The sequence below is a fragment of the Agelaius phoeniceus genome, chromosome 2 (assembly GCF_051311805.1).
Source record: "Agelaius phoeniceus isolate bAgePho1 chromosome 2, bAgePho1.hap1, whole genome shotgun sequence".
NCBI lineage: Eukaryota > Metazoa > Chordata > Aves > Passeriformes > Icteridae > Agelaius > Agelaius phoeniceus.
In genome coordinates this window covers 89,038,116-89,064,814 of record NC_135266.1, presented here as the reverse complement: position 1 = coordinate 89,064,814, position 26,699 = coordinate 89,038,116, and the positions used below count along the sequence as shown (strand labels likewise).

Sequence of the window (26,699 nt, the reverse complement as noted above, 5' to 3'; positions counted from 1 at the left end):
CAAATCACCATGGTATGAGATAATAAATATATAATCTTTTCTTTTCAAGGCTTCAGGAATAATACAGAAGAGAAAGCAAAAAGACAGATGCCCAATAGCCAGATCTGGCAGAACTATCTAAGTGATTTTCATGGCTCTTCCACAATCACACAGAATTACATGATCGCTGAAGTTAGAAAAGATATCAGGAAATCATCTAGTCCAGCCCCGACTCAAAGGACTGTCAGCTACAGCTGGAGCCATTTGCAGCCAGGTTTTTAACCCATCTAAGGAAGGAAACTACAAAATATCTTTGAATGCCTACACAGTAAAAAAAGTACTAATTTTTAATGCTTCCATGTCCTTCATTTCAATTTATGCTCATTTCCTCTTCTCCTTTTGCTGAGTAGCACTGAGAAGAGTCTGGCTTCATCTTTTTACCCCCTCCCACATCAGGCACTCTGAGCCTACCTCACAAGAGAGAGTCCCTGTTACTCAGTAATTGTTGTGGCTCCTTCACTCCAATATCCCCATGTTTTTCTGACTTAATTCACACTGCAGATATGTTTTTCTTCTGTTTTCTTCTCCAGGGGAAAAGTTTTGCATAACAAAATTTTTAGGCACCTCAAAAGTTTAAGACAACTTTGACATCAAACTTCAGAAGTATTTTGCTGTCTGTTCTGAGTATGTGATTTGTAAATGCTCAAAAAGCTAGGTGGGAACTGAACAAGGTCAGTGTATAACAAAGATATCACGGTACTATGCCCATTTATCTGCCACCATAGTGATCACAATTCTCAAAAACCTGCTTAGCTCCTCCAATCCACAGAGGACTGGAGACACACTTTGGTGACCTTTACAGAATTGTCAGAATACAACTTTCTTCCAACTGACCCAGTTACAACTTATTCAGAGTTTGGCACTCTCAATGGAAGAAAAAAATGAAGGAACATTTTGGTTCCGTTTAGATTAAGTTTTTAGGTTCACAACTGCAAATAGAGCTTCTGTTTTTAAATAAAATGAAGTCTAAAGTCTTAGACAAAATAATTAAGATATCTTGCAGAGATAGTTCTGGGATGTTCCATTATCTGTAAGTGTAGCTAAGGGTTTGTTTGTGAGAAGGTGTCTGTAATTTAAGACTGAATGGTCTGAGCCCTGGACACTTATTCTTGGCCTGCAGCAGTGGGTATCTCAGATCAGCTTAGCTTCTGACAGACCCTTCCTCACTCAAACCTAACATCAGTGGTTGAAAACTGCAATGATTCAGAGGAAAAGGCTGGAACATGCAGTGTTAATGAAGAAGGATAAGAAGATGATGGGGGAGGGGAAGTTAATGACCAAAGGACAAGGAAGAAAGAGCATAAATAAAATGAGATCTTTAAATCTGCAGTGTGAATTTAAATTCACTTCAAATTCTTCATAATTAACATGGACAAGTTTCAGGAATAAGAGTAATATTTAAAGTACTGGCAACTTTGAGAGACACAGCAGGGATAAAAGTGCATGAAGAGACTGGAAATATTGCCAAAGGTACCTTTTGAGACAAAGTAAGTCATTGTGACTTCCTGAGCAATAAAAAACAATGCAAAATGATGCTACAGAAGGATCCTTCCAATAACAGATCAGATAACAAACAAAATTGATTAGATAACAAAATTTGGTGAGGATATTGGAATAGATTTTTGCTACGATATTTTGCCATCCAAATAGGAAGTGGATTCATAGTCCAAGAATTGGCTAATACTCAATCTGAACTTCCAAAGCCACAACATGCAGATGTTGCCCATTTTCAAATGATCTGACTGTACCAAATGGAGTTTGGGTCATCTTAGCTACAATCCTTAAAGCTAGTCATAAAACATTACTGGCTTAAAAGGCAGTTTTTGACAGTTTTCCTCAGAGCTTAGCTCCTAAGTGACCATTGTAGCAGTCTTTCACTGAGCCATCTGCAGTGTATCAGCCTCCTTCCTGAACCAGAGGACCAGCTCTGGACACAGAATCAATGGTGTGGTCTCAGCAGTTCCAAGCAGAGACAGAGTCACACTTCCCTCACCCCAGGGGCCACGTTCCATTTGATGGAGATGAATGACACAGCTGGCCTCCCATGCAGCCAGAGCGCGTGATGAGTCGCACCCAGCCTGGCTGCACCTCCACCCCACAACCCCTGCCCAGGTGCTTCCCAGCAGGACTGCTCTGCAATTCCTCAGCCTGCACCTATGCACAGGCTTACTCCACCTCAAATGCAGATATCTGGGTTTCATCCAAGCTGATGACAAAGCTGGCAATAAGTCTGACTCTTCTGAGGGCCAGCACAGTGTTATTGCCACACTCAGCAAGTAGCACAGCAGCCTCAACCACAGCTGCTATTATTGAATTCTGAAGTAATAAATGCTTCCCTTTCCACTTTCCCTTCAGCACCACTCTACTCAATTCCTAATACTTGGTGACCTTCACATGTACTTACACATGTTATATTTAAACTCAGAAGATGCTTCTGACACCTCCTGGCTTTGCTGCAGATGCGCTTCTATTGCCATGACATTTTCTTCATGACAGTTTTCTTTTCCTCAAGATCTAACAGAACAGGGGTTCAGAAATGATAGTTCCAATAGCCAGTTATCACCCTTGGTAATGGGTGATGTCAGCAGGATTTGTATTCATATGATGGGAGTATAATTTGTCCCCTAAACAGTGTGAAAGCTCACATTTCTCAAGTTCAGTGTTGCAAGTTCAGGAACTTGCACTGAGCCTCATATTCAAACTGAAGGACTGGCCAAGTGTCTTTGTGTGCTCACAGACATCCATGTATGTAAACAAACTGCTCTGAGTGTCTTAAAAATTATTACAAGGAAAAACTTCTACCTGATTAAAAAAAAAGGTTTCAGTAGGACCAGTCACCTTCCCTTTGGAATAAAGCAGATCAGAGAAATCTGTGTGTATGTTTTCAAAGCAGTTTCCTCAATCACATATAGAACATAAATGGAGTGAAGACACCAACCATCTGGCAGATTTCCAAAGGAGCTCAGGACCAAAACATTCATGCTTATGCTGGAAACTAAGAGACTGGAAGGCTTTCCCAGTATCTCTAAAACATCAGCACCACGTTCAAGGATGAGCAGTCAGGTATCATCTGTGTTGACAAAGAGGTGGAGGAGGACAAGAATAGGTGCCAGGGTAAGTCATGCAGTATCTGAAGCATACGAGAGAACGATATATTAAATCTCTGCCTGCCAACTTTGCTAGTTGCCGAGTGCTTTTGAAAATCTGATGCCTCATTTAGCTGACTAAAGAGTGATTGAGCTGTACCAGAAATACAAACCCAGCTGTCAGAGAAAACTGGAAAATATGTTCTGGAGTAGTTTTTCAAAATCAAATTCTTTTTCTCTATATAGAACACTGGTTTATTTTAAAATGTTTAATTAGGCTAAGTTTAGTTGTGTGTATCACCTGAAAATAGAAAAGACACACTAAAACTATGCAGGTTAGTCCAAATGCATGCTGACTAAAACTTCATGCACTCACTAACCACCAGATATTCACACCACAGCAGAGAAAAATATTGTGACAAAGATTGCAGAGACATTAAATTTTTATCTGCAGATTATTTTTTCCCCTTACCCCTTCACCTAGAAACTGAAGTACTCGGTAAAGAAGAGGCCCATAGCCTAAGATTATGAGAGTAGCTTTGGAATACTTGGCAATGACCATAGATGGTTTCATATTTGAAGGGTTTTAAGACTTTCAAAAGCTCTATGAATGTCACAAAAAAAAAGGGGAGATGAACTGCTTCTACCTCTGTCATTACTTAAGTCTCATGCCTAGAAGGTGTGAAATTAAATTCTACTATACAAACACAGGAGGTGTGGATGATTACTGAAAAAATTAGCAGTGATGTGGAGCTAATGAAAGAACTTGAGGTGTCAAAATAAATGTGAGATGAAAGGAATAGGGGCAAATCAGAAGCTTTTGAAAGACTGAGTGATCAAATGGCTCTGCAAAGTGTCGCAGAGAGGTCCAGTTTCAGTCTGTATGGAACGTGTGTCTAAAACATATTATCATATTCTAAAACCACTTCATATGGTTCCACTGTGCCCTACATGGCATATTCTCATTGCCACTTGACATTTCAGCATATCACACACCTTCTGCTTCCCTAGATTTCTTACTTATTGCTGTGCCATCCTGAAATCTAATGTATACCTACCGATCTGTTTCTGAGCAAGAATTTGTGAGGGTCGTTCAAGTAAAAAGGAGAAATTTGCCTCTTTCATTTTCTTGGCCCCACCTCCTCATCCCCATGGGGCAGGAGAATGATTTTTGCTCTCTACTCTCTAATTCATATACTCTATTTCCATTCCCCCACCCCCAGGAATATTTCTGCCTCCTGTGTGCCCAGGGACCTCCTGGTTTTTGGCAGTACTTCATGGTATGTCAGTATTCCAGAGGTCAGCCGAGGATAAACTCTAATTGAAAGATATTAAAATAGGCTGCAAGGGACAAAAATTCAAAACCTCAAATCCATCAAAATCGGTTACTGATGAAGCATCTGAGCTGGCTACGTCCTTAAAATATGCATCGAAAGTAATCTTTCAAACCTCTTCTTCAGGTCTCCACTGGCACCCCCAGAGGAAATAATTTCAAAACTGTTCAGAGAGCAGCAATCCTGTTCTGGTCCTTGAAATCCTTCGAGCAACACACACCCACACACCAGCATTATTTTCTCACCTCCTCCGTATAAAAACAAAACAGAAACGTGAGAACAGTGGGCTGGAGATGGAGCTGCGGAAAGTGAAGTTGGAAGGATTAATTATGTAATACGCCCCCTCTCCCGCCCTTACCCACAAGCAACACGAGTGAGGTAAACCCAATCCTCCCAGCTGACAACTCAGAACTAGAAACTGCCCGGAGGAGTGAAAGCAAAATAAACGTGTGGGGAAGGTGGCGATGCACTCCTACAGAGGAAGATGTCATTAGGAAAAGGCTAAAAACAAGTTCAAATCACCTTTAGCCTCTTCCCTTCCCTCCCCAGCGAGACCTCTCCCTCCGCCTCTTCCCCTCTCCTCCCCCCAGCTCCTCCTCCCCCCTTTTCAGCAGGAGCTGCAGCCGGATCGGGACTATATTCCTACAGTTCACGGCTCTCTGACGGAGCGTGGATCCTCCTGAAAAACTTCAAGTAAAACAGGAGCTGGGAGAACACACACACGAGGAGATATATTAAGAAAGCAGGTTTGCTACTTAACTCGGAGGAAAGAAGCTGGAGCAGACTTCTTCGGTTGCTCTCTAAGAGCCTTGCCGAGAGTCCTTGCAAAGAAAAGTGTTGCTGATTCAAAAGAAGAGGAGGGATGGGGAAGAGAAAAAAAATTGTGCATGTCTGTGTGAGAGGGAGACAACGTGTGTGCGCGTACGTGTGAATGCGTGCTTGTGTGTGAGAGGGTGTAGGCGACGGGTGGGGGGAGCTTGAAATTATTTTTTTTTTTCTACGAAAGACACGTGAATGCAATTCCCAGTGAGGGGCACCAAGCTCTGCCCAAGAGCAGAAGGGGTAGGGAGAGGGAAAGGGAGAAGAGAAGGAAGGGAAGGGAAAAGGAGAGGGAAGGGGAGAGGGGGGCAGGAGGGAGGGAGAAGGAGGAGGAGAAGGGATTTCTATTTCAGAAGACATTCATAGAAAGAGGGTGGCAAATTCTGTGACCGTCTTTAAAGGAAGTGTCCTGGGACGTAGAGAGAAAGAAAGAAGCCCAAAGAAGGAAAATAAAGGGCTATGATTTCCTTGTCCTGTTGCTTTGTCTCTGGCTCCCTCTGCCTCTGGAAGAGTAGCCACAGGACACAAAGATGCCCAGCTGGTCACTGCACGCCCAAGTTCAGTTTAGCTGGTGCTTCTCTCCTGTTTAGCCTGACTGCTTTCTCTGAAGGGGAGGACTCATAGCCCGACAGCCTTTTAGTTTAACCTGAAGAGTGTGTGCCGCCTCTCTCTGCCCACCCCAAGAACTCGCTGGAGGTGGAGGAGAGGGGAGAAAGAGGAGGACTTGAAAGTGCCTGAGGAGCTCCCGATGCTAAGAGGAGACAAACATTCCTGTGGACGACGCAGAAAGGACAAAGCTGACTGATTTATTGCTGTTTTCCATATTTTTTTTTTATCTCCCTGTCCTTTGGCGCACACCAGTGTTTGGAGATCTTTGAAAACACAAACCAAAACACCAGCCCCGAAGCCCCAACCCCTTGGCTAGCTCTTATGGGAATGAAACACTCCTCCCGCTGCCTGCTCCTAAGGAGGAAAATGGCGGAGAACGCTGCCGACAGCACCGAGGTGAGTAAGGATGCGAGCCGGGGCCGGCGCCGCGCTCCCCCAGCCCCGAGCACTGATCCCTGGGCAGAAGCAGCAGGAAGTGCAGAACAACTTTCCCGGCCCCTCCGGCCAGCTCCTGCCTGCCGTGCTGCTGTGGTTTCCTGCATTCGCCCCCCCCGTCCCCCCCATTCCCGCCCCCCGAATCCCTCCGTGCCCCCTAGGCAGAGAAGTTTGCCCGGCGCCGAGCGCTCGGGGCCGCCCGGGGCCGCCGCTTCCCGGGAAGTTGGGCGGCCGTGCGGAGCGGAGGCTCCGCGGGGTGCTGGCTCCGGGGGCAGCGCGGGAGGGCGGCGGTAATTCGGGTGTTGGACACGCCGAAAGGCACAGACCGTCTCTTGCGGCAGCACCTTGGCCAGCTCCCCGTGCTTTCCGCTGGCAGCCTTGGCTGGGATCGTTTGGGGCCACTTCAGGAGCATCCGTGTCTCTGCAGCATCCTGGATATTACCAGAGCGGAGCTGCCCGAGGTGGGGGCTGTCCGGCTGGCCTGGGCAGTGCCGAAAATAGCTTTGCACTGCCTTCAGGCCGGGAGGGTACCCTGCGAGGTCTCAGGTTTTCTGCAAGAAATCCACGCCATCCCCGCCGCTCCCCCACCCGTTACCTTCTGCTTCCTCAACATTGGGGTTGAGCAGCCCCTGTTTACTTGTCTGGGGCTGTCTTGACCTCACTGAGACTTCTCAGGGCATACAGCAGTGTGCGAAGTCTCAGGTCTGGAAAAGCAGAAGGATGCAGGATGCAGTCCCAGCATCTCTGCGAGCATGTGAGAAGGAGACAGGCGAAAGTGCGAGCGTGTGCCAAACTCGCTGTTTCTATTAATAGACTCTGCCTAGCACTCTGACTGAACACTTAACACATGCTTTAGCAAGATGCAGCACAGCCATGCACAGACCCCACGGACACTGCAGCCCAAACAACTTTACGGGTTTGCCCTTGCAGGGGCAGCACTGAACCTTCTCCCCAGTTACCCCACAGAGGGAATAAAGAGCAAAACCTACTGTGAACACATGACTGTTCCATTCTTTATTATTTCCACATCTCTGCCTAATGCCTTCTTCTTTCAGTTAGTCCTCCCAGTAGGTGTCCTGCTCGCTCATGTATTCCATCCACATTTCTCTTCACAATAGTGTTCTCTCTGCTTGACCTTCATAAATGTGCCTCCTTTGCCATGCCAGGTGAAGAGCCAAATTTTCTTAAATGAATATGATGTAAGCACTAAATCAAAGAACATGCCTGCTGCTGCTCTACAACCCCATAGAGTACTGCTTGCAGAGAGGCATCTATAAATAGCAAGAAGTCTGGCTGCACATCTGTAAACTGTCGTAGTCCTGACAGCACATATTGCATTATAGGTCCCAGGATCCCAGGACAGGATTGCAACAAGAAATGTACAAGCACAGACAGTTCCTTTTGAAGCCATTTTTGTCAATGGAAATTGTTTTTAGACAGGGAAAATAGGTGAAAAGAGCTTTTGAAGGATTCCTCTTCTATTTCATTCACTCGTAGCACATTTTTATTGTTTAATCAATTTTTCCTGCTTGTGCAATGCTGCACAGGCTGCAATGTCATTTTATGGAGAAAGATTTTTTAAAATAAAAACAGATTCATTCCAATGCTGCATACAGGTTAGGAGAATATTAAAATGCTGTGCTTTGACTCCTCAGAGTATCCATCAGTGACAGACTTGTGAAATGGGAGTGAAAATATTGCAGATTAGGCATATACTGCTCCACTTCTACCTTCAGAAAATCAGAAGGGATACATTTGTAACCTCTGCCTAGATATTTTTTATTTTATTAATGTTCATATTTCTGATATGGACTGAGAGAAGTTGTCTGTCTACATATGTGCAGAGGTAGAAGTGCACCAAGCAAAATATGCCAAGACCTGTGAAGCTCTTTTACTCGTCAAGCATCTATATTTAGCAAAGCCATATGATACCAGTTTGACCTTCAAACCTGTATTTCTCTAACTTTCTCCTGAAGTTAACAAATATGTGTCAGAAGGAATACGGGACAAAATATCTCACTTTTGGGCTTACCACAGTGTCAGAGAAAATCAGGAATTGGTATAAATTTGCTTCATTTGGAACAAATGGGGTACCAGTAATACTCATTATTTGATATTAAATTTCTGAAGAATTTTAATGTCACAGTCATATAGGCATGATCTAAACAAAACCAGCAGTAATGAGAGATGAAGAATTAAAACATTTAACAACTTGTCAGAATGCCCTACTACCAAATTATTCCAAAGACCTTCTGGTTCTTGCTTAGATTGATTTGACCCAATTTACTTGTGTTACAGCTCCATAGTATATTTTTCATGTCTCAGGCTTGTTTTCGTTTTTTTTTTAATCTACCACAACTGAGAGCATTTATTCAAAGTTTTGGTCAAATATGGCGAGTATACTCTTTCAGTTGTAGGGCAGTTTAAAACAATCCATTAAGTCAAGGAACATGGACACTGAGTGAAAAATTTTGTATTCCTTTGACTACCCTCTGTTGCTCATGCTACCTCTTCAGCTTAAAGAGCTTAAAGAAATTATAAGAACAGGCACAGACAAGGAAAAAACAAAGCTACAGTAAGACAGCACTCACTGTTTCCTCAAGCAAAAATACAGAATAGAAAAGCAATTGCTCACTAGCATTACTTTCCAGTCAAGGAAGACACTTTGTGTTACCAGGAAATTTAGAGGAGTGTGCTCCCATGGTTCCAGCTGTACAGACATTTACATCACTGGTATTCCCCCAGCCTTATATCTCGATACAAAACATGGTCAAGTGAGTCCAAGTGTTGCCACAGGTGCTGTTGGGCCTTGGATCAGAATATCAGAACTATCAAAATGGTTTTGCAATTTATTTCACTGATAACAGCCTGATATCAGTCTATCTGCCAGAGTTTACATAGGACCAGTGGTTTGTTGTATGTGTTTATAGTACCCTGAGAATACACAGTGTTTTGTATAAAAATAAAACTCAAGGGGGGAAAAAACCCTAAGATTTTTCTATTTAGACCCTCACTAAATGCCACGGGGTCTCACAAGTAGGAAACTTTCCAGAATAGTTTCAGATCCATGTCTGCAGCACATAAGGAAAAAAGATGCAGAAAATCTTTACACCCCATGGCCATTGCATGAATATTAAGAGGTGTTCCACTGGAACAAAAGCTTGAGAATCTCTCCTCAAGATACAAGAATGAACCTCTGTATCTTTAGTCATGAAAGGAGGCTTGTCTAAATAAAACAGGACTGTTTGCGTAAATAACAGATGCAGAATTGCGTTCTCTGCAAATAATTAAAGACACTCTGACAGAAGGCAAAGTAGAAGAGAAACTGTTCTTTGTAGAACATACGCACAAAGGTTCTGCAAAATACATGGTACTAACCTGCTGTAGATTTTGGGGTTTGGGTTTTTTTAAATTTTAAATGTATTATTTGAAATCCTAATCAATAGTAAGCCTGATATCAGTGATGGAGAAAAAATCTGAAAGTGTGATTTCACAAGAAGTGTGCCTGACTGTAACTTGTGAACCTGTGCCAGGTGAAGGGAACACAACCATAAAATCATAGAATAATTTGAGTTGGAAGGAAAATTTAAGAGCATCTACTCCACTACCTTGCCATGGGGTGGATATCTTCAACTTGACCAGATTGCTCAGAGCCCCATCCAACCTCACATTGAATGTTTTCGTGGATGGAGTGTTAATCACCTCTCTGGGCAACCTGTGCCAGTGTTTCACCATCCTCATTGTCAAAAATTTCCTCCTTATGTCTTGCCTATATTTAAATCTAGTCTAAATCCACCCTCTTTTAGTGTAAAACCATTATCCTTGTCCTGTCACAACAGGTCCTGCTACAAAGTTTGTCCCCATCTTTCTCATAGGCCCCCTTTAAGTACTGAGAATGTGCAATAACCACAAAGTGCTGCAATACCACAAAGTGCCAGGGTTTATGTGCACATCCAAAAGATATCTACCTGTGACAGGCTAGTGTCTGACTGAAACAGTCCTAGAACTTGAAACTGATCTGGTTTTGTACAATCTAATTGTTCAGCAACTTCATAAAAAACTATTCTTGTGCTGAAGACTTCACAGCCTATAGAGAGAAAAGATTCTTGTCTCATTGCTAAGAATAGAGAGATCAGTTAATTTATTTATGGTAGCATAATGGAGTCCTCCCAGAATGACCTATTATGCAAACCTTGGGCTTTGGTTAGATTTGGGGTAACATGCCTAATAGATGTTCTTCCCTAAACAGATGAATAAAGTGGATACAGGATTATGTGATCTGGGTCAGCAGAGGTAACTGACTGTTCTGTTGTCAGAAGTGGGGAGGTTAAAGTGTTCTATCTGCATGAAATCCAGTCATACCACTACTGAGGGAGGAAAAAAGATATTATAGAATCTATTGAAACCATGAGCTTCTATTTGTGATTTATGAGTAGGAAGAGGGATTTCTCCTTAATAAGCTACCAAAGTAGAAATTAACAGAAGCAGAGCAGAATGTGTGTAACAGAGAAAATTGGACTGAATTTATTCTCTAAACTGAAGTTTTGCTTCTCATTATTGTGTTGGGTGATCTTGCAGATAGAATTAATTCTCTCTAAGCTTTTCCATTCATTCTAGGGGAGTCTGTGGTTCATTAGTGAGAGGTCTTGTAGAAATTTCTTATTTGGTGTTATTAAATTGCTTAGGACAGCATATATGAATGAACACTAATGAGTGGGTGAGGTTTACCCACGAGAGAAATGGCACTGCTGTATGGTCTACATCTTGTACTAACAGAAGTCACAAGAGGTCTGGCCTGGTGTCCCAGAGCCAGCTGAGGAGGCAGTTTGTAACACAAATTTCAACCTTACTGGGTGCCCACATGCCTGTGTCACTTAACTTTGAACAGGAAAGGTTGTGGATGTGTGCAAGGGGTGTAGGTGAGCTACAGAGGCCAGACCACCAGCTCATGATCCAGAGGTGTTGTGCTGCCGCTGACAAGGCAGTCAGAAAGCTGACCCAGGATGTCAGGGCTTCACTGAGGGTGTAGCCAAATTCCCAAGGGCTATAGAGGCAGCTCTGAGTTAAAGCAGGGCATATTCCACCTCCATGGACATTTTGATCCTTTACAATGCTCCTACAAGAACTGAGTTGCCCATGCTATTAGAACTAGTACAAGGTACTAGTACAAGGTAGTTCTAGCCTATTCATAGGGGCTTTTTTTGGTTTCTAGCCCATTCAAGAGTAGGGGAGCAGAAATATGGCTCTGAGACACCTTCTACAACTTCAGCTGTGCAGAACATTAATTTAGCTCAGCTGAAGATAGAGCTAAGTGCATTGCACTCTTTCTCAAATTTAATACTAAAAGTTCAAGGTATTGACCATGATATTTTGGCCCCATTGAAGAAATAGATTTTAGTTGGCATTAATAATAGAGATAGGATGAAGAAACACTTATGCTTAAGTAAAGAGTAACAGCAATCACTCAAAGCAGTGTTTCAAGATAAAGATATCTTATCATTGTTCATCCTCTGCCAGCATAGGGTTGTTTTAGTATCAAGAAGACTGGGATTTTTAGAAAGGGTCTGGTTCATATTGGTGACATCATGGGCCAAATCCCATTGTGTCCTTGTGCCAATGCTAAAAGAGGACTTCCATGCTAGTAAGCAGGCTTTAGTGACACTTTTTTTCAATCTCAGTTTGTGAAAAGCGCAAAATTCTTCACAGAAGAGCACAAGATATTCTGTAGATGATAGATTTTGTAATTGTTCTGCATCCACACAAAAAGTGAGCTTAGCAAGAGTGATTCACATGCCTTCCAGAGCTCCATCCTGATTGTGAAAGATGAAGGCTTGTGCCTTTACTGGTAAAGGCAGAGCATAGAAATACTTACAGGTGAAAAAACATTGAACCTATTCTTTTCATAAGATTTTGTCTCAGCCTTTCTGAGTTTGTGACAAAGTTCAGTCCCTGGACAGGTGAGATAATGAACAGCTGAAGCGGGTGAATTAATGAATTTGTTGCTCCTACCTCTGATTCCACAGAGAATTCTGTGTACCTGCTGCCCTGATCACTAGCTTTGATTCTGTCTTTATTTTGATCTAGAAGTCTTGGATAAAATGGGTCTTTTCTGTATTTTTCTTTTTTCTTTGGGAGTAACCTTTAATTAACAGAAACAAAAACCACTCAGCTCAAGGAAGCAAAGAGGAGATTACCCAATAAGTGGCTGAGTTGATGACCAAGGGTGTCTTCCCCATGCCAGAATGGAGCAATTACTGATTAATCACAGCCTACCTGGATCCTTCCTGTGTCCTTGAACAGGTCCTGGCTGGCTTCATGAAGTCTTTTGGCATGTTATTTCTTTAAGGGTCTTGCATGGGAGCTGAGTCACTTCATAGCGACAGTGAGAGGATGGGCACTATTTAATTCTTACTATTTCACTTTTAAGCTGAGATTAAACTTGTGGAGGGGCAGGTACTGATCTCTTCACTCTTGTGATCAGTGACAGCACTTAAAGGAATAGCATGAAGCTGAGTCAGGAAAGGCTTAGGCTGGATATCAGGAAAGGTTTTCTACCCAAAGGGTGGTTGGGTACTGGAACAGGCTCTCCAGGGAAGTGGTCACACCACCAAGCCTGACAGAGTCCAAGACATGTTTGGACAACACTCTCAGGCACACAGTGTGATTTTTGGGGATGTCCTGTGCTGGGCCAGGAGCTAGACTTGATAACCTGATGGGCTCCTTCCAACTCAGCTTATTCTATGATGCTATGACTCTACAATTCTGTGATTGATTCTATTATTTAAGAGGTACAGTAAGGTCAATGATGATAACTTTACATATTTCTTATGTGCTAGATTTGCTAAGTCCCAGTTCTGAAAAATAAAGAACCCCAAACTTTTAAAAGGCATGTAAAATGCTGTCTTTTCCATGATCTACATAATTGCAAAAATGGAAACTCACTTTAAAAATCTGGAACAGAAAATCTATTTATCTTCATTTTATTGCATCAACCATTCAGAGATTTAAAGACCAGAATTGGAAATAAAGCAGACTCATTTTCAAAAGCACTCACTGCCAAGTTCACTTTTCTGAAAATTCTGTTAATGCAGAAATTAAAGATAATTTTCCTTTGTATTTTGAGTGTGAAATGCTAGGTGATCATAAATAAAATCTCAATGTTTTTCTTTCCAAAATGAACAGAATATTTTAGTAATAAAATATTTGAAAGGATATTAAGGAGATAAAAAATTGTTTAGCTGAAATTTTTGACAGAGAAACAATAAAGGTAAAGAGAATACCATTCTCCCTTAGTTAAAATATCCTGTCCTGCTTTTGGAAGTTTGTGAGTATTGAGGACTGTACCTGGGTCCTTTCCTCACAGAGTGAATTCTTGTTTAAAAAGAGGCATTACCACTTTTCTAACCATTGCTCAAAAAAAAAAAAAAAGAGTTCCTTAAGTCTTAAGCTTTCCCTTTTTGTTTGTTTTTTTTTTTTTGAGGAGCTGGAACGCACCTTGGAAGAAAGGCATGGAGGTGGATATTTTCTACGACATTGTTTCATACCACTGTCCTCCTCAGCTTTTCCTGGTGCCAAACTCTTCACCATAGTGCAGCTGGCAAGCTTCCCATTCAGCATTCTGTTTGGTCTAGAGCACACACTTCAGTTCCTAGTGCTTTCCTTGTCCTGTCCCAAGGTACCGAGCATATTTGAGACATTCTGCCACAACTCCCCCCAGTCCCCCTTTTTAGAAGAAAAAGTAGCACTCGTGTCAATATGGTGAAAGTCAACATCTACTGGCTGGGAAGCAGTACTGTGTTGTAATACTGCAAGAGGTAGTGCTGAAGTGTTCCCTCAGTGGCCACAAAGCACACTTGGGGTCATGTGTGGCCTCTCAGTTCTCCTGTCCTGCTTGTCCTTTTTTGGCCAGACAGCTTATGTTTTATTGCTTCCAATGGGACCAGGAAGGCTCAGACCTGGTCTCAGAGACCAGAATAATATGTGACCTAGACAGGGCCTTCCAAGAACAGTCCACCAGTTCAAACTTATTTCTGCTTTGGACCTTAATTTCTCACTTAGATAGGAAGAGAGGAGATGTTGCCATCTGTTTTTGGTTGTGTACATGTGCTGTTCATCAATCTATTGTGAAATTTGACCCCAGCTTGGGAGAAAGACCAGCTACTGATATTCTTTTCCTTAGTCACAAACAGCAAAGTAATTTATCCTTCCTTTAACTCATTCTGAGCTACTGCTATTGAAGGACTAAAGATCTCATGATTGTGCCCCATAGTAGACATTAACTTGTCTGAAATACAGGATTTGTACTTTTTTATTTTACTCTGATATGATTTACATTAGGATATATCAGGAGTAACACCTCGAGTCCTATATAAGTAGGGATCCCAGTGGTGTGGCAAACCAGACAAACTTCTGCAGACCATCTCATGCAACCTCATGGCCAGGGTAGGACAGTCACCAGCATTAGATCACGTTTGCCATTGCTGTCTCTGGCCAAGTCTTAAAAATCTCCAAGCACAGAGATTCCACTGCCTCTCCGGGTAACCTCTTCCAGGGCTGCACCCTCAGCAGACTCCACAGAGGACAAGTTTTTCTTATTGTCCTATCTGAACCTCAATAATTGCAGCTTGTAACCTTTTCACCTCATTATCTCATCTGCTGCTATTTAGAAGAGTTCTCTTCCATATTCTTTGTAACTATCTTTCAAGTACTTGCAGGCTGCTGTTAGATTGTCCCTTAGTCTCCTCTTTCACAAATCAAGTTCAGCACACGGTAATCACTTCTTACAGGTCGTCTTCTCAGGCCCATGACCATTGCATTGTAGAGTGTCTTGTTTACCTCTTTTTAACTAAAGGCTGTGCAGAAATTGTTATGAGAATGGAAAGGAAGAATATTTTCCTAAATGAAAGAACTTAGTAGAAGACTAACTGCTTAATGCACATGGCCAAGTAGTGTCAGCAAAGTATATTTTGCAGAAATCCCCTGTGACAGAGCCCAACTGTATATCTGGCCTGTTTTACTTCAGTATTTTGGGTCAGTAGTTTCATATTTTCCCTAGAAAGAGAGGTCAAATGTAAGAAGTAGCACCGCTTCTTACCCACAGTTTGCATCTTGTCTAAGTGTGGAACAGCTGTTTCAGGAGGAAATAAAATGAGATGGAGTTACCCACATCACCATATAGTTGTCTCCTTAGGAGGCACAATGTTTTAAACCTAATTAGGATTAGCCAAATTTAGTAGGAGCAGGGGGTGTTCCACAGTTTCTAGGGATGCTTGCCTGTTGTTGAGCCTTAAAAAAGGGTAAGGGCCATCATTACCTTTTCAGTTTCATTGGCTTTGGTAAAATCCAGTAAATCCTCTGTGAACCTGAAGCAGACCAAGATGAAAAATAGCAAAACTGAGACATGAAATAGTTATTGGGCAAAAAAGACAAAGAAAGGGAACAGATTTTAGTGTGCAAGAAAGTATGTTGCAGACTGAAATTTCAGCTGAATCCTTTTCTGCTCTGTGTAAGTTTGCTGATCTCTTAGATTCTTTGGACTAGAAGAGGAAAATGTAAAGTTACCCCAAAGTAAAAGCCCTGTTCTGGAAAATATTGTATTTGTGTAGTACTATATTTAGCCATGTAACAGAATGCTTTGCAAATGTACTGGAGGTCAAACTATATAACAAAATTATTTTATGAAGTTGGAAAAGAAAAGGAAAGAGAGACAAAAGGCAGTCAGGAAAGTGGGTGGGCAGGTGGATGGAGGGAAAAAAGAAGGGAGGGTGAAAAGGGAAGGGAGGGAAGGGAGGGAAGGGAGGGAAGGGAGGGAAGGGAGGGAGGGAGGGAGGGAGGGAGGGAGGAAGGAAGGAAGGAAGGAAGGAAGGAAGGAAGGAAGGAAGGAAGGAAGGAAGGAAGGAAGGAAGGAAGGAAGGAAGGAAGGAAGGAAGGAAGGAAGGAAGGAAGGAAGGAAGGAAGGAAGGAAGGAAGGAAGGAAGGAAGGAAGGAAGGAAGGAAGGAAGGAAGGAAGGAAGGAAGGAAGGAAGGAAGGAAGGAAGGAAGGAAGGAAGGAAGGAAGGAAGGAAGGAAGGAAGGAAGGAAGGAGGGAGGGAGGGAGGGAGGGAGGGAGGGAGGGAGGGAGGGAGGGAAGGAGGGAAGGAGGGAAGGAGGGAAGGAGGGAAGGAAGGAAGGAAGGAAGGAAGGAAGGAAGGAAGGAAGGAAGGAAGGAAGGAAGGAAGGAAGGAAGGAAGGAAGGAAGGAAGGAAGGAAGGAAGGAAGGAAGGAAGGAAGGAAGGAAGGAAGGAAGGAAGGAAGGAAGGAAGGAAGGAAGGAAGGAAGGAAGGAAGGAAGGAAGGAAGGAAGGAAGGAGAGGGAAGAGATGGGGAAATAGAGTCAAAATACAGAGAAACAAAGGAACAGTAGAAATACTTAAATTTGTTACAAAAAGTCACAGAATCACTCCGTGGCTCCTTGAAGACTGTTCTTATCAGCAAAGGCCAAGGTGAAGAAAGCACTGAGTACCTTGGCCTTTTCCTCATCCGTTGTCCCCAGGGCCCCTGCTCCATTTAGCCTCAGACCCACATTTTCCTTTGCCTCCCTTTTGGTGCCTGTGTACTTGCAGATCATTATTCCATTGTCAGGTTTAACAAATGTCAAGAATCAAGGAGCTGTAGGCAGAGGTAGCAGGAGGCCTTCAGAGGAGTGAATCAATTTACCCTTTTACAGCCTGTCAATAAGGAAATAGCAGGGGGGGGTTGCCATAGCCTGTAAGGTCTAATGCAAATCTCAATTTCTCTGTCAAAGTGAATAAGCCCAACATTCACTGCTCTTTGACAAATTAGTCAGTTATGAAATAAGAAGAGACAGTATGTAGTTCTAGGCCTGTGATTCACCCCCACCAACCATGAGAAAAGAAGGAACATAACAGAAAAAAACAAGACTCTTTTAAATTCGTTATCAAAGTATGTATTTTATAGCTTCCTTGATATTCTCCATTAAAATTTGCCTTTATCAGCATTGTCTCACAAATGATTAAATCAATTGGTAATCTCACAATAAGGGATTTACAATACTCTGAGAGAGACTCTGCCAGTGGAAACTTGTCACCAACTCTTACACCTTTGCATGCACACCTGAGACCACCCCAATCTCCACTCCATGGAGTAGAACCAGGACAAAGTGCAATATTGCTCACTCGTCTCCATGCCAGGATTCTAAGCAGCAGCTCAGCTCCAGCTCACCTCATCTCACCTCACAGGCACATTGTCATTGCTGAACTTAACATATTACTGTAAAGATCATTTCCTAGCTCGCTGTTCAACTACATTACCCTGCTATTAATATCTAAATTGCTGAATCTTTATATTCTATTAAATCCAAAAGCTGATTGCACTTTCCAGGGCTGTTCAAAGCATGTGTCCTGCTACCTATCTGAATTTCTTATTCAGCATCAAGAGATTAATTCAAGCCTCCAGTGCCAAACTCCATCTCACACTTCTTAGATTTTTCAAACATACTTTAATGAATAATAATACTAGCACCATGACAGTGTTTATACTGCTTAATGAAGTATATTTTGCCTAACAAAATTGTAAAACTAGGCCAATGGGTTTATATTTATTTTTTCTCCGTATTTGACATTCAGTTTCTGTCCTGCTTTTCTAAGAGACATTTTTCATCAGATAAAATTAATGGAAGGCAAATATGTATAGGGATTTTAAGTAAAGAAGGTGCTCACACTTATTACTGTGAGATTTTCATGAAAATGTGAAACTATCCTCATAGCCTCCATACCACTATTTTATTGATGAAAAAATCTCTATGCCATCTTTCTATCTTTTTATGTCTGTTCCTTTCTCAACAGAAAAACAATAGGCTTCTCAGTGCTCATAAAATATCTCTTTGTTACTGTGTAAAAGGCAAGGAAAAAGTATTTATGTTTGTAAGACTTATGTCCACCTGGTAAAACTGAGTATTCTAACTATGCCTACTAGAAAACAAAAGTATTCTCAGCCCAAGACAGGTTTACCCTCATGTAAATCCATCAATTTCAGCAGAATTATTTTTGATTTATATAGATTCAAAACCAGCTCATGTCTATATATAAAATTATATTTAAAAGGATGAATTACCGGTGGTTTTGGTCAAGAATAAAGTTTTCATCGTTCTATTTCACAATTGTATAAAAATGTTAAGAGCATGCTTTTTTGTATTGCTTTCTTAACCATATTTAAAAGATGGGTGTAAGATACCAAAAGCTTATTTGATCATTAACATAAAGCTACAAAAGCCTGATTTATATCAACACCATTATCAATTGCTGCTTTTGAAATACACAGTGTAGATACTAGATACCTTTTTAACAGGTGTGGTTCAGAACCCACTGTAGTTAACATAAATCACTGAAGATCTCTGAACATTTCAATGAATGTTTGATTAATAATGCAAGAAATGCTGAACACACTGGTTTGCTCATGTGTGTCAGTAGCACTCAGCATGATTACACATTGTAGAATCTACTCCATACCAGGAGGGTATTTAAAAACACTCCTCATCTACCTTGTATAATATGGAGCAAGAGTAATTCTGCTGAAACTAGAGGTATTACTGCATGTTAGATACATATCCATTTTCTTAAATGACTGCTGAAAACACATTGAAGTCAATTATGGCATTTGCAGATCTCCTGGGAAAAAATGTATTACCAAGCCTGGAATTGACAGGTTTTTAATCTCAGTCTCTTCCAATGAAATTTTTCACACTGGGTAAACTAACACCAAATAACACTTAATGGCCAAATATCAGCAAGTGTAGTTCATTAGGCTAAATTTACAGGGTGGTTAGGAATATATATGTTGTCCTTGCTATAAATGGGGACTGGTCTCACAAATACACAGCAGTGCCTTTGTAGCCTGCAGAAAGATTAGTATTTCTTTGTCCATTACTGAGCAGACTGTCATGGTTTAACCCCAGTTGGCAACTATGTACCACACAGCTGCTCCTTCACTCCTTTTCTTCCCCAGGGAGATGGGGAGGAGAATCAGGAGAAGAAAAAAGGAAGCAAGACTCATGAGCTAAGAAGAATTTAATAATTGAAAGACTGTAAAATACAATAATAACAACAGTGATATTAATACTGCTACTACTACTAAGAGGAATAATAATAACTTTAATAAAATGGAGAGGGAGAGACGAACAAGTGGCGCACAATATAGTTTCTCACCACAGACTGCTGCCCAGCCCATCCCTGAGCAGCAATCAGTGGCTCCCAGCCATCTCACCCCAGTTTATGCACTGAGCTGATGTTCAGTGGAATATCCCTTCAGCCAGCTGGGGTCACCTGTCCTGGCTGTGCTTCCTCCCAGATTCTTTTGCACCTGCTCACTGACAAGGAATGAGACACTGAAAAGTCCTTGCCTTAGAGCAAGCAACAACCAAAACATCAGTATGGTTCTCACACTAAATCCAATCCAAAACACAGCACTGTGCCAGCTACTAAGGAAATGTACTCTGTCCCAGCTGAAACCAGGAGGAAGACTTACAAGTAGCTTTCCTTTACATGGGCATGTTAAACCTCAGATTTAAATGTAATTAGCTGCTTTAACATGGTTATAAAATAACATCACCATTAAAAAAACCATTGATACCCAGTGTAGTTCCAAAATCTGATAAATAATGATGCCATAAGATATTCAGTCACACAACAGTTTCTTCTCTGACACTATTCCAAACCAAGAAAGTTACTCCACTCCCCATCTTATAACTAAAATGCAAATGTGATACATAACCCTAATTCTGAGTGAGCAGGACTATGCTACTTCATAATTCAATAACTGCCTTGACATTGTGATCATGTCATTTCAGCCATGCAGTTCCTTAAAGACACATTAAGATGCTTGCTTACAAAATTCCTTAGCAGGTATATATGTGTGCATACATATACTCACAATGTTTTACACTTACATAAAATTCAAACTGGATATTGTGTCATGACTTCCATTTCTTTGTGCACCTGTGTTAGTCTTACTAAAACTGTGTCAGAGAAGACACAACTCTGCCTGTGTGGGCTCAAACACTGTAAAGAGATAAAATCCTGGTTAAAGTTTTATACCACATCCAGTGTTGGTATATATATGTATACATATACATTTATATGTTGATAGCGAAACTCTGTGTTTAAAAAAGCAGTTTTATGGAAAAGTCCTAGCTTTTTATTTCTTTACATCCTTTGTATTCACTATGTTCCTCTGTATGGGTGTTGTGACAAAATTCAGTTTAGATGTGGAGAATCACAGGAAGGTGAACCCTTCCATTTCAAGTTCCAAACCAACCTCATATTTTAGATATAGTACCACCTGAGTTGAAGTAAGATTAAATTCAACTAACTTAGTGAGCTGTTAGTAATACAAGCCCCCAGTGTAGAAAGGGAGCATTTAAATATTTTTGTCCTTTTGAGTTTTCTTCCGAGCATTCATACCTTTGATTCAGCAATTAAATGTAGTTGGTCTTGTTTTCTTAAATTCTGTAACACCTACACATCTCATAGCTCACAGAGATGCCCAGCTGGATCCTGGGCTCCCTTGCCTGCCCCACAGGGTCTCCCAGTGCCAGCTGTGCCCCGTGACAGGATCAGAAGCAATGGGCACAACTGAAACCCTAGAGGTTCCGTCTTCAAATCAGGAAATATTGTTTTACTGCAAGGATGACTGAGCACTGGCACAGATTGCCCAGGTTGATTGTGGAGTCTCTTTCCTTGGAGATAATCAAAAGCCATCTGGATACACGTAGGCAGCTGGTCTGAGGTGGTACTGCTTGAACACAGGGGCTGGACCAGGCAACCTCCAAAGGTCCCTTCCAACCTCAGCTGCTCTGTGGTTCTGTGAAACCAAACACAACATACAAATAAAATTGGAAATCTAAGTGGTTTATATGTCTATTTCACACATCACATTTGTCTTCTTTGCTGATATTTTAAAATCTGGTAAATTTAGGAATCTATAACAAAGGAGCACAGCCTCTGTTTTTTCTCAAACATTCAGTCCTGTGAAAGGCTGAGTATGTTCACATCTCTATTCACTATAGCTTTTTTTACATCTGATGAACTGAGGTCTCAATAAAATGAAAAGGACCAACCAATGATTTATTGAAGTCACTGGATGGTACAGACTGTACAGAACAAAGAAAGTCAAGTCAATTAACTTAATGTGCTAGGCAACAATTCTATATTTAGCTTTTTTCACTTTGCATTGGTTTTAGTTTTTTGACTGCTGGATATGACTTTGCTATCTTTGACATCAACTTAAAATCAAAATTCTTCTTAATCATCTGGTTTTAGTGTGAAATCCTAGGTTGAATAAAGATAGTATTATTTATTTGGGATTTCCCAAGGAGTTAGGGGAGATGCTGTTGCCAGTTCCCATCGTTCTTCCTTCATCTTTTAACCATTTAGGTCTTTCTCTGTGGTATGGTCTTCCAAAGAAACATTATTGTTTGAGGGATACAATCTATGTGTCTTGCTGCTGGTGGCAGAACTTTGCATTCCTCTGACTTACAACATGCTTCAGAGTTTGCTGAAAATCACTGTGTTGTCAGTAAAAGGAGAAAAATAAAAACTGCTGGTTTTATGTGGTACAGAATGATTTTATCTCCAGGAATTTGGTGGCTCAAAAAACCCCCAAAAAACAACAACAAAAAAAAAAAAAAAAAAAAAAAAAAAAAAAAAAAAAAACAAAACAAACAAAAAAAAAACAAACAAAAAAACCCCACCCCAAATATTTTTACAAGCCTTCTTTAGGAGATCTTCTTGATGACAGACAGTAATTTGTTTCCCAGGGTATTTTAAGAAATATGCACAACTCATTGGATAGAGTCCTAATGTTCTCTATCATTGCATCAAGATATCTTTATTATTTTCTGTTGTTATTATTTTACTTTGAATGGATCAGCTAGGATCTGGAATCTGCTCACATAAATTCAGATGCTTTAACAAGGCATCTGAGCTGCTGGCCTGCTTGTCCTGTCTAGGCAGCAGAGACAAATACCTCTGAATGGCTACTATGCCCATCTCAAACCATACTTTAAAAAAACCTTGTTCTTTCTATTGATCCTAGACAAAGCCTAGAGCAATTTGGTGGCCAAACTCCAGTTATATTAACAGACCAAACACAGTGGCTTTTGATTTGTATGACAGTACTGAGAGCATACTCCCCTGATTTATATGTCTATGAAAAATCTTATTTTTGTCTGTGTTTTTCACATTTTCAAAATTTTCTACTTGTCAGAAAGCTCTCCCTCCCCATTAATTCTGAATGTGCAGCCAGTTCAGAAGTGAGAGCTGATGCTTCTTCTCCTCCTCTATCCCACTCAACTGTCAATCATTCCATGAACAGAAGAAATGTTTAAAGAAACAGGATCCCATGCAGCTTGATATGTTCCAAAAAGAAAAAAAAAAAAAAAAAGCACTCTATGTCAATAAAACCTCAATAAAACCTTGAGTCACCTTGAATTGAAACACTATTTTTACTTCTGTTATTTCTCTGTTCTTTTTCTTCCAGTGTCTGAGATTAAGTTAATGTTCAGATAAGCAGCAAGTGAAACTTTCAGTCTTATCCTTTAACTCCAAGTTATCTTAAGCAATTTGCAGCTTTTTAATTTTTTTTTAAATTTCAGAGGTTTTTAGGGCAGTACAACAGCACATCAAAAGGCAAGAAAATCTGAAGGTCTGTTCTGCCATCAGAACACAAATGGGGTTGGTGCATTTTGCATTGCTGTACATCATGCTGTGCCCATGCTGTGGCTAAAGAACAATAATGCCAACCTTATATGTGGAAAGGTGATAAGACTGGCTAAAAAAAGACACTGAATCTGCGTCAATGTGTTACTTTTATAGGCCTTTCTGTTCCCAGAAACTTTTACTCAGTCTTTTCAAGGTTTCTTCACAACTGTGAATAGTAAAAACCTTTCTGAGATCCACTCTCTGAGCTTTTCAGGTTAAGAAAAGTCGCATGAATCAGTGGAATTCATGGGTCAGAAGCACTTTAATCAGAAAACATCAGTCTTCACACTCATCCAGCTATTTACACAGCATCAACAGAAGACTGATTTGAACAGAAGCCCAGTTATCCAGATCTTGCTACTGTCAGTTACATTTTCTGCTCTTGTTGTTGCTAGTAATTTCCTTTTTGCTCTACAGCTTTCCTGAGTGGAGCCACTTCTCCAGTCTGTAGTGATTCTACACCAATCATTTCCATTGCTTCTCTATTACTGCCTGAGCAAAGGGAGGGATGAACCACTCATGCATGCACAAGGACGTCTCGTTACCCAGCTGCTCCTGTGGATGCAGACTGTCCTAGCAAGCCTGAGACGTGCAGGAAGGAAGGACCCAGCTCCAGCTGACCCCTTGCCGTGCAAGCAGCATTTGCTTGTTGCAAAAGAGGCCCTGTCAGGACAGTCACAGGTTGTGTTTTATGGACAAAGCATTGTGCTTTGTGACCATAAGTCAGGCAAGGATTTCCATTCTGTCTGAGCCAAGCGTGTACCCACTCTCATCTCAAAATAACATATGCTTCCTTATGAATCAGCATCAAGAGAAGTGCTGAGGCACAAGGGGAAAGTGCTGCCAATCCCTTATGAAAATGGCAGCAACAAGAAAAGCAAGGCAAATTACAGCAGCAAAAGCCAGGGTGGAGACAGCCCCTTGGTGAATAGAAATGGAGGTGGCTCAGGGTATGTTGTTTGTTATATTTTAACTGACCTGAAACCTGTCAGTATAAAATTCATACATTCTCACTCCTGGAGGGAGAAGAGAAGATTCACTCTTCATCGTAAATCTCCAGGGAAACTGTCTTCTCTGACTTCAAGTGCCCAAGAGAGAACCGAGTCAGAATTTTCCTCCTTTCATAGACTTAACCATGTTTGTGAGGCCAAAAAGCTACTGACTGAGTTTTAGCAGCTGGGGATCCTGAGCACAAGCTAAAATGGCTTTCTGCCAGTTTTCTACCCAGTGATTTAACTACAGTTGGACCCTTTACATCTGATTTTAAAAAAAACAAAAACCTTTGAATGTCATCACAGGAGTTGTATTGCAATGACTACAAATGAAAATAGCAATTCCTAAGAGGCATCACAGTGCAATATGCTTTTGATCAGTTTCTTCTAGAAATTCCTGCATGGAAGATGCAATGTGAAATATCAAATGTCTTATTAATGTCTCTTTTGAAAACAGTTGACATTACATGGGATTTCTGATTTACTCCATTTTACCGAAAATGGAATATAACAAAAGTTTAACTTATAAAAATATAAGAATTTTAGTTAAATCCTAATACAAATGTGTTTTTGTAATATGTCCATGGTCTCGACACTGGGTGTCCCCAGTTACTGGGGAGGATAATGCAAGTTGAAGGCAGCTCAACCCCATTGCTCTCACTGAAATTATTCTATTAGTTTTTCAACTTTTACACTTTATGTTGGGTCATGTCAGCACTGTCCCCTTTAAAAGTCTGGCTAACTCAGGGAGGTGATCATGTTATTTTAATGAACTCAGGGAGAAACATTTAAACTAGCAGTTGATTCACCTAAAATCAGCTTCTTTGCAACAGCTGAGGGCAGCTGCATTATTCCCTGAGTTTCACAGGCACTTCATCCTTGCTCATCTTCAGTGAGCCATCTTAAGTGTTGATTCAGAGAGCCAAATTCCACCTCTAGGGGTTTCATCTGTCACAAAAAGATGCAAAATTCTGGTAACCCACAGTAAGAAGTGGCTGATTCCTTCAAGGTCACACAGTGAGATGGACTTAAGACCAACACAAAGGACAAAAAAACTGCCAGGTGACAAAGAGAAAGTCTGTGCTATAACATATTAAGATCCAGTGAGCTACAGCTCCGAAGGAAGTGGCAGGGTGTCATTGCTCTGTGCAGGGAAATGTTATTTTTTGCCAGTTGACAAATGGAAGTGACAAATGTGGGACTTCTATTCAATGTTGGTGCTTGTTTGCTGGTAGCTCTGCAGCAGCACTGAACTGTAACTCACTGTGCTGATTTTCTCTGGCACTTCAGCTCAGGAACTGCCATTTCTCAGTCTTGTTCTTCTTTCTGTCTCTGCACTTACCCACTGCAGAGGATAAGAAATAATAACCCTGGACACTTCTTAGGCAGAGACCTCCTCTAGAGGTGAAGTACATCTGAAACTATGCTGAGTGTAGATCAGAAGCTTGGCTAGGACAGAGAGTAGGTGGTCAATTGGATATTTTTCCCCCTCCATACTAAGGCTCAGCAAAGCCTACTGAATATCATGTCTTCCTGAAGAACTTCCTATAGAGCTGTTGTGAAACAGCTGAAACTCAGTGAGAGGGGAAGAAAAGACTGTTATATCGGCTGCAAAGTGACTTTCAGAGATCAGTGCCTTAGAAATTTTCTAGGCAGAGGAGGGCTTCCATTAAATTTTCTGCTAATTTAAGAAAATAATTTTTACAGATAGAATACTCTGGTTATTTTTGTTAATAATTAGCCGCTAAAAATAGTGGAGCTCTACTTTTTCATGTGAAGTTCAGCTTACTGCCTGATACTGAGAAAAGGCCTAAAAATAACTGGTTTTATAGTTGATTAGCACTTTCTGGTTCTTGTTCTTTGTCACTAGAGAGTCAGTCGAAATTGTGCTGGGGAGGGGAGGAGGCTGGTCAGTGATAAGCTACTTTTCCTACAAGAAAGGTACTGTGAGCATTGATAATGCTCCCCCTGACCTCTCCTCAACAGATTTTCATGCACTTGCCAGGGTGATTTAAAGTAGCTTGAAAGTACCAGGTCCTTTTTGTTTCCTTTCCATTCATTTCCATTGCCTTGCCTGTTCAGCAAGGCAGGCACTTATGAAGCAGCGATGATAGTAAAAACCAATAAGAAAATCACAATGGAAAGTTCACACTTCTCTGGCTTTGTATCTCCATAACTCTTTATGCAATGATCTGCAACAAACTCTTCCTCTTCACTGCATTCAACTTTGATATTTTCAGTGCAGGCTTCTATAACTTCTGTTGCTATTTCTACAACAAGCTGCGCCTTGTGATGCGAGGCGTTTTAAAGTAATCTGGCACATGAATATCTCTCTTCACTTGAAAATCAATAAAAACCTTCAGTCACATTTACATTTCTGTGTACTGCTTCCAGATAACAGGAGCATGTCTTCCCTGGGTTATAGCTGATCACAAAGTGAAAACAACTGCTAGGGTTTCATGTCTTAGAAGATGACCTTGTCCTTATTTTTTTTTCTTGTCACAAAAAGAGCTGACTTGCCCAGCCATCCTTAAAATAGAACTAATTACCATCTGTTAACAGGCCCCTAATGCTCTGACAGTAGATTCTTATGCACCATTCATGGTTTCACAGCCATGATGATAAATTGTCT

General features: G+C 41.2%; 2 protein-coding genes across 8 annotated transcripts in view; one reads left to right on the top strand and one right to left on the bottom strand.

Annotated features, from left to right (window-relative positions):
- The window catches only part of LOC129134828 (trypsin I-P1-like), a 63,919-nt gene extending 56,865 nt beyond the window's left edge, over window positions 1–7,054 (bottom strand). For 2 of the 3 annotated variants that reach the window (XM_077174160.1, XM_077174164.1), the window contains exon 1: window positions 6,918–7,054. The gene's annotated coding sequence lies outside the window, so the exon portion shown is untranslated. The remainder of the gene's footprint in view (window positions 1–6,917) is intronic. The other variant, XM_077174165.1, reaches the window with a different exon arrangement.
- The window catches only part of PRMT8 (protein arginine methyltransferase 8), a 58,227-nt gene continuing 36,391 nt past the window's right edge, over window positions 4,864–26,699 (top strand). Inside the window, exons 1-2 of one of the 5 annotated variants that reach the window (XM_054654668.2) lie at window positions 4,864–5,205; window positions 6,140–6,283. In XM_054654668.2, coding sequence (XP_054510643.1) covers window positions 6,209–6,283 — 75 coding nt within the window. In that variant the 5' untranslated portion in view covers window positions 4,864–5,205; window positions 6,140–6,208. Of the gene's footprint in view, window positions 5,381–5,428; window positions 5,522–5,793; window positions 6,284–26,699 lie in introns of those variants that run through there. The other 4 variants (XM_077174150.1, XM_054654667.2, XM_077174151.1 and 1 more) reach the window with 4 other exon arrangements.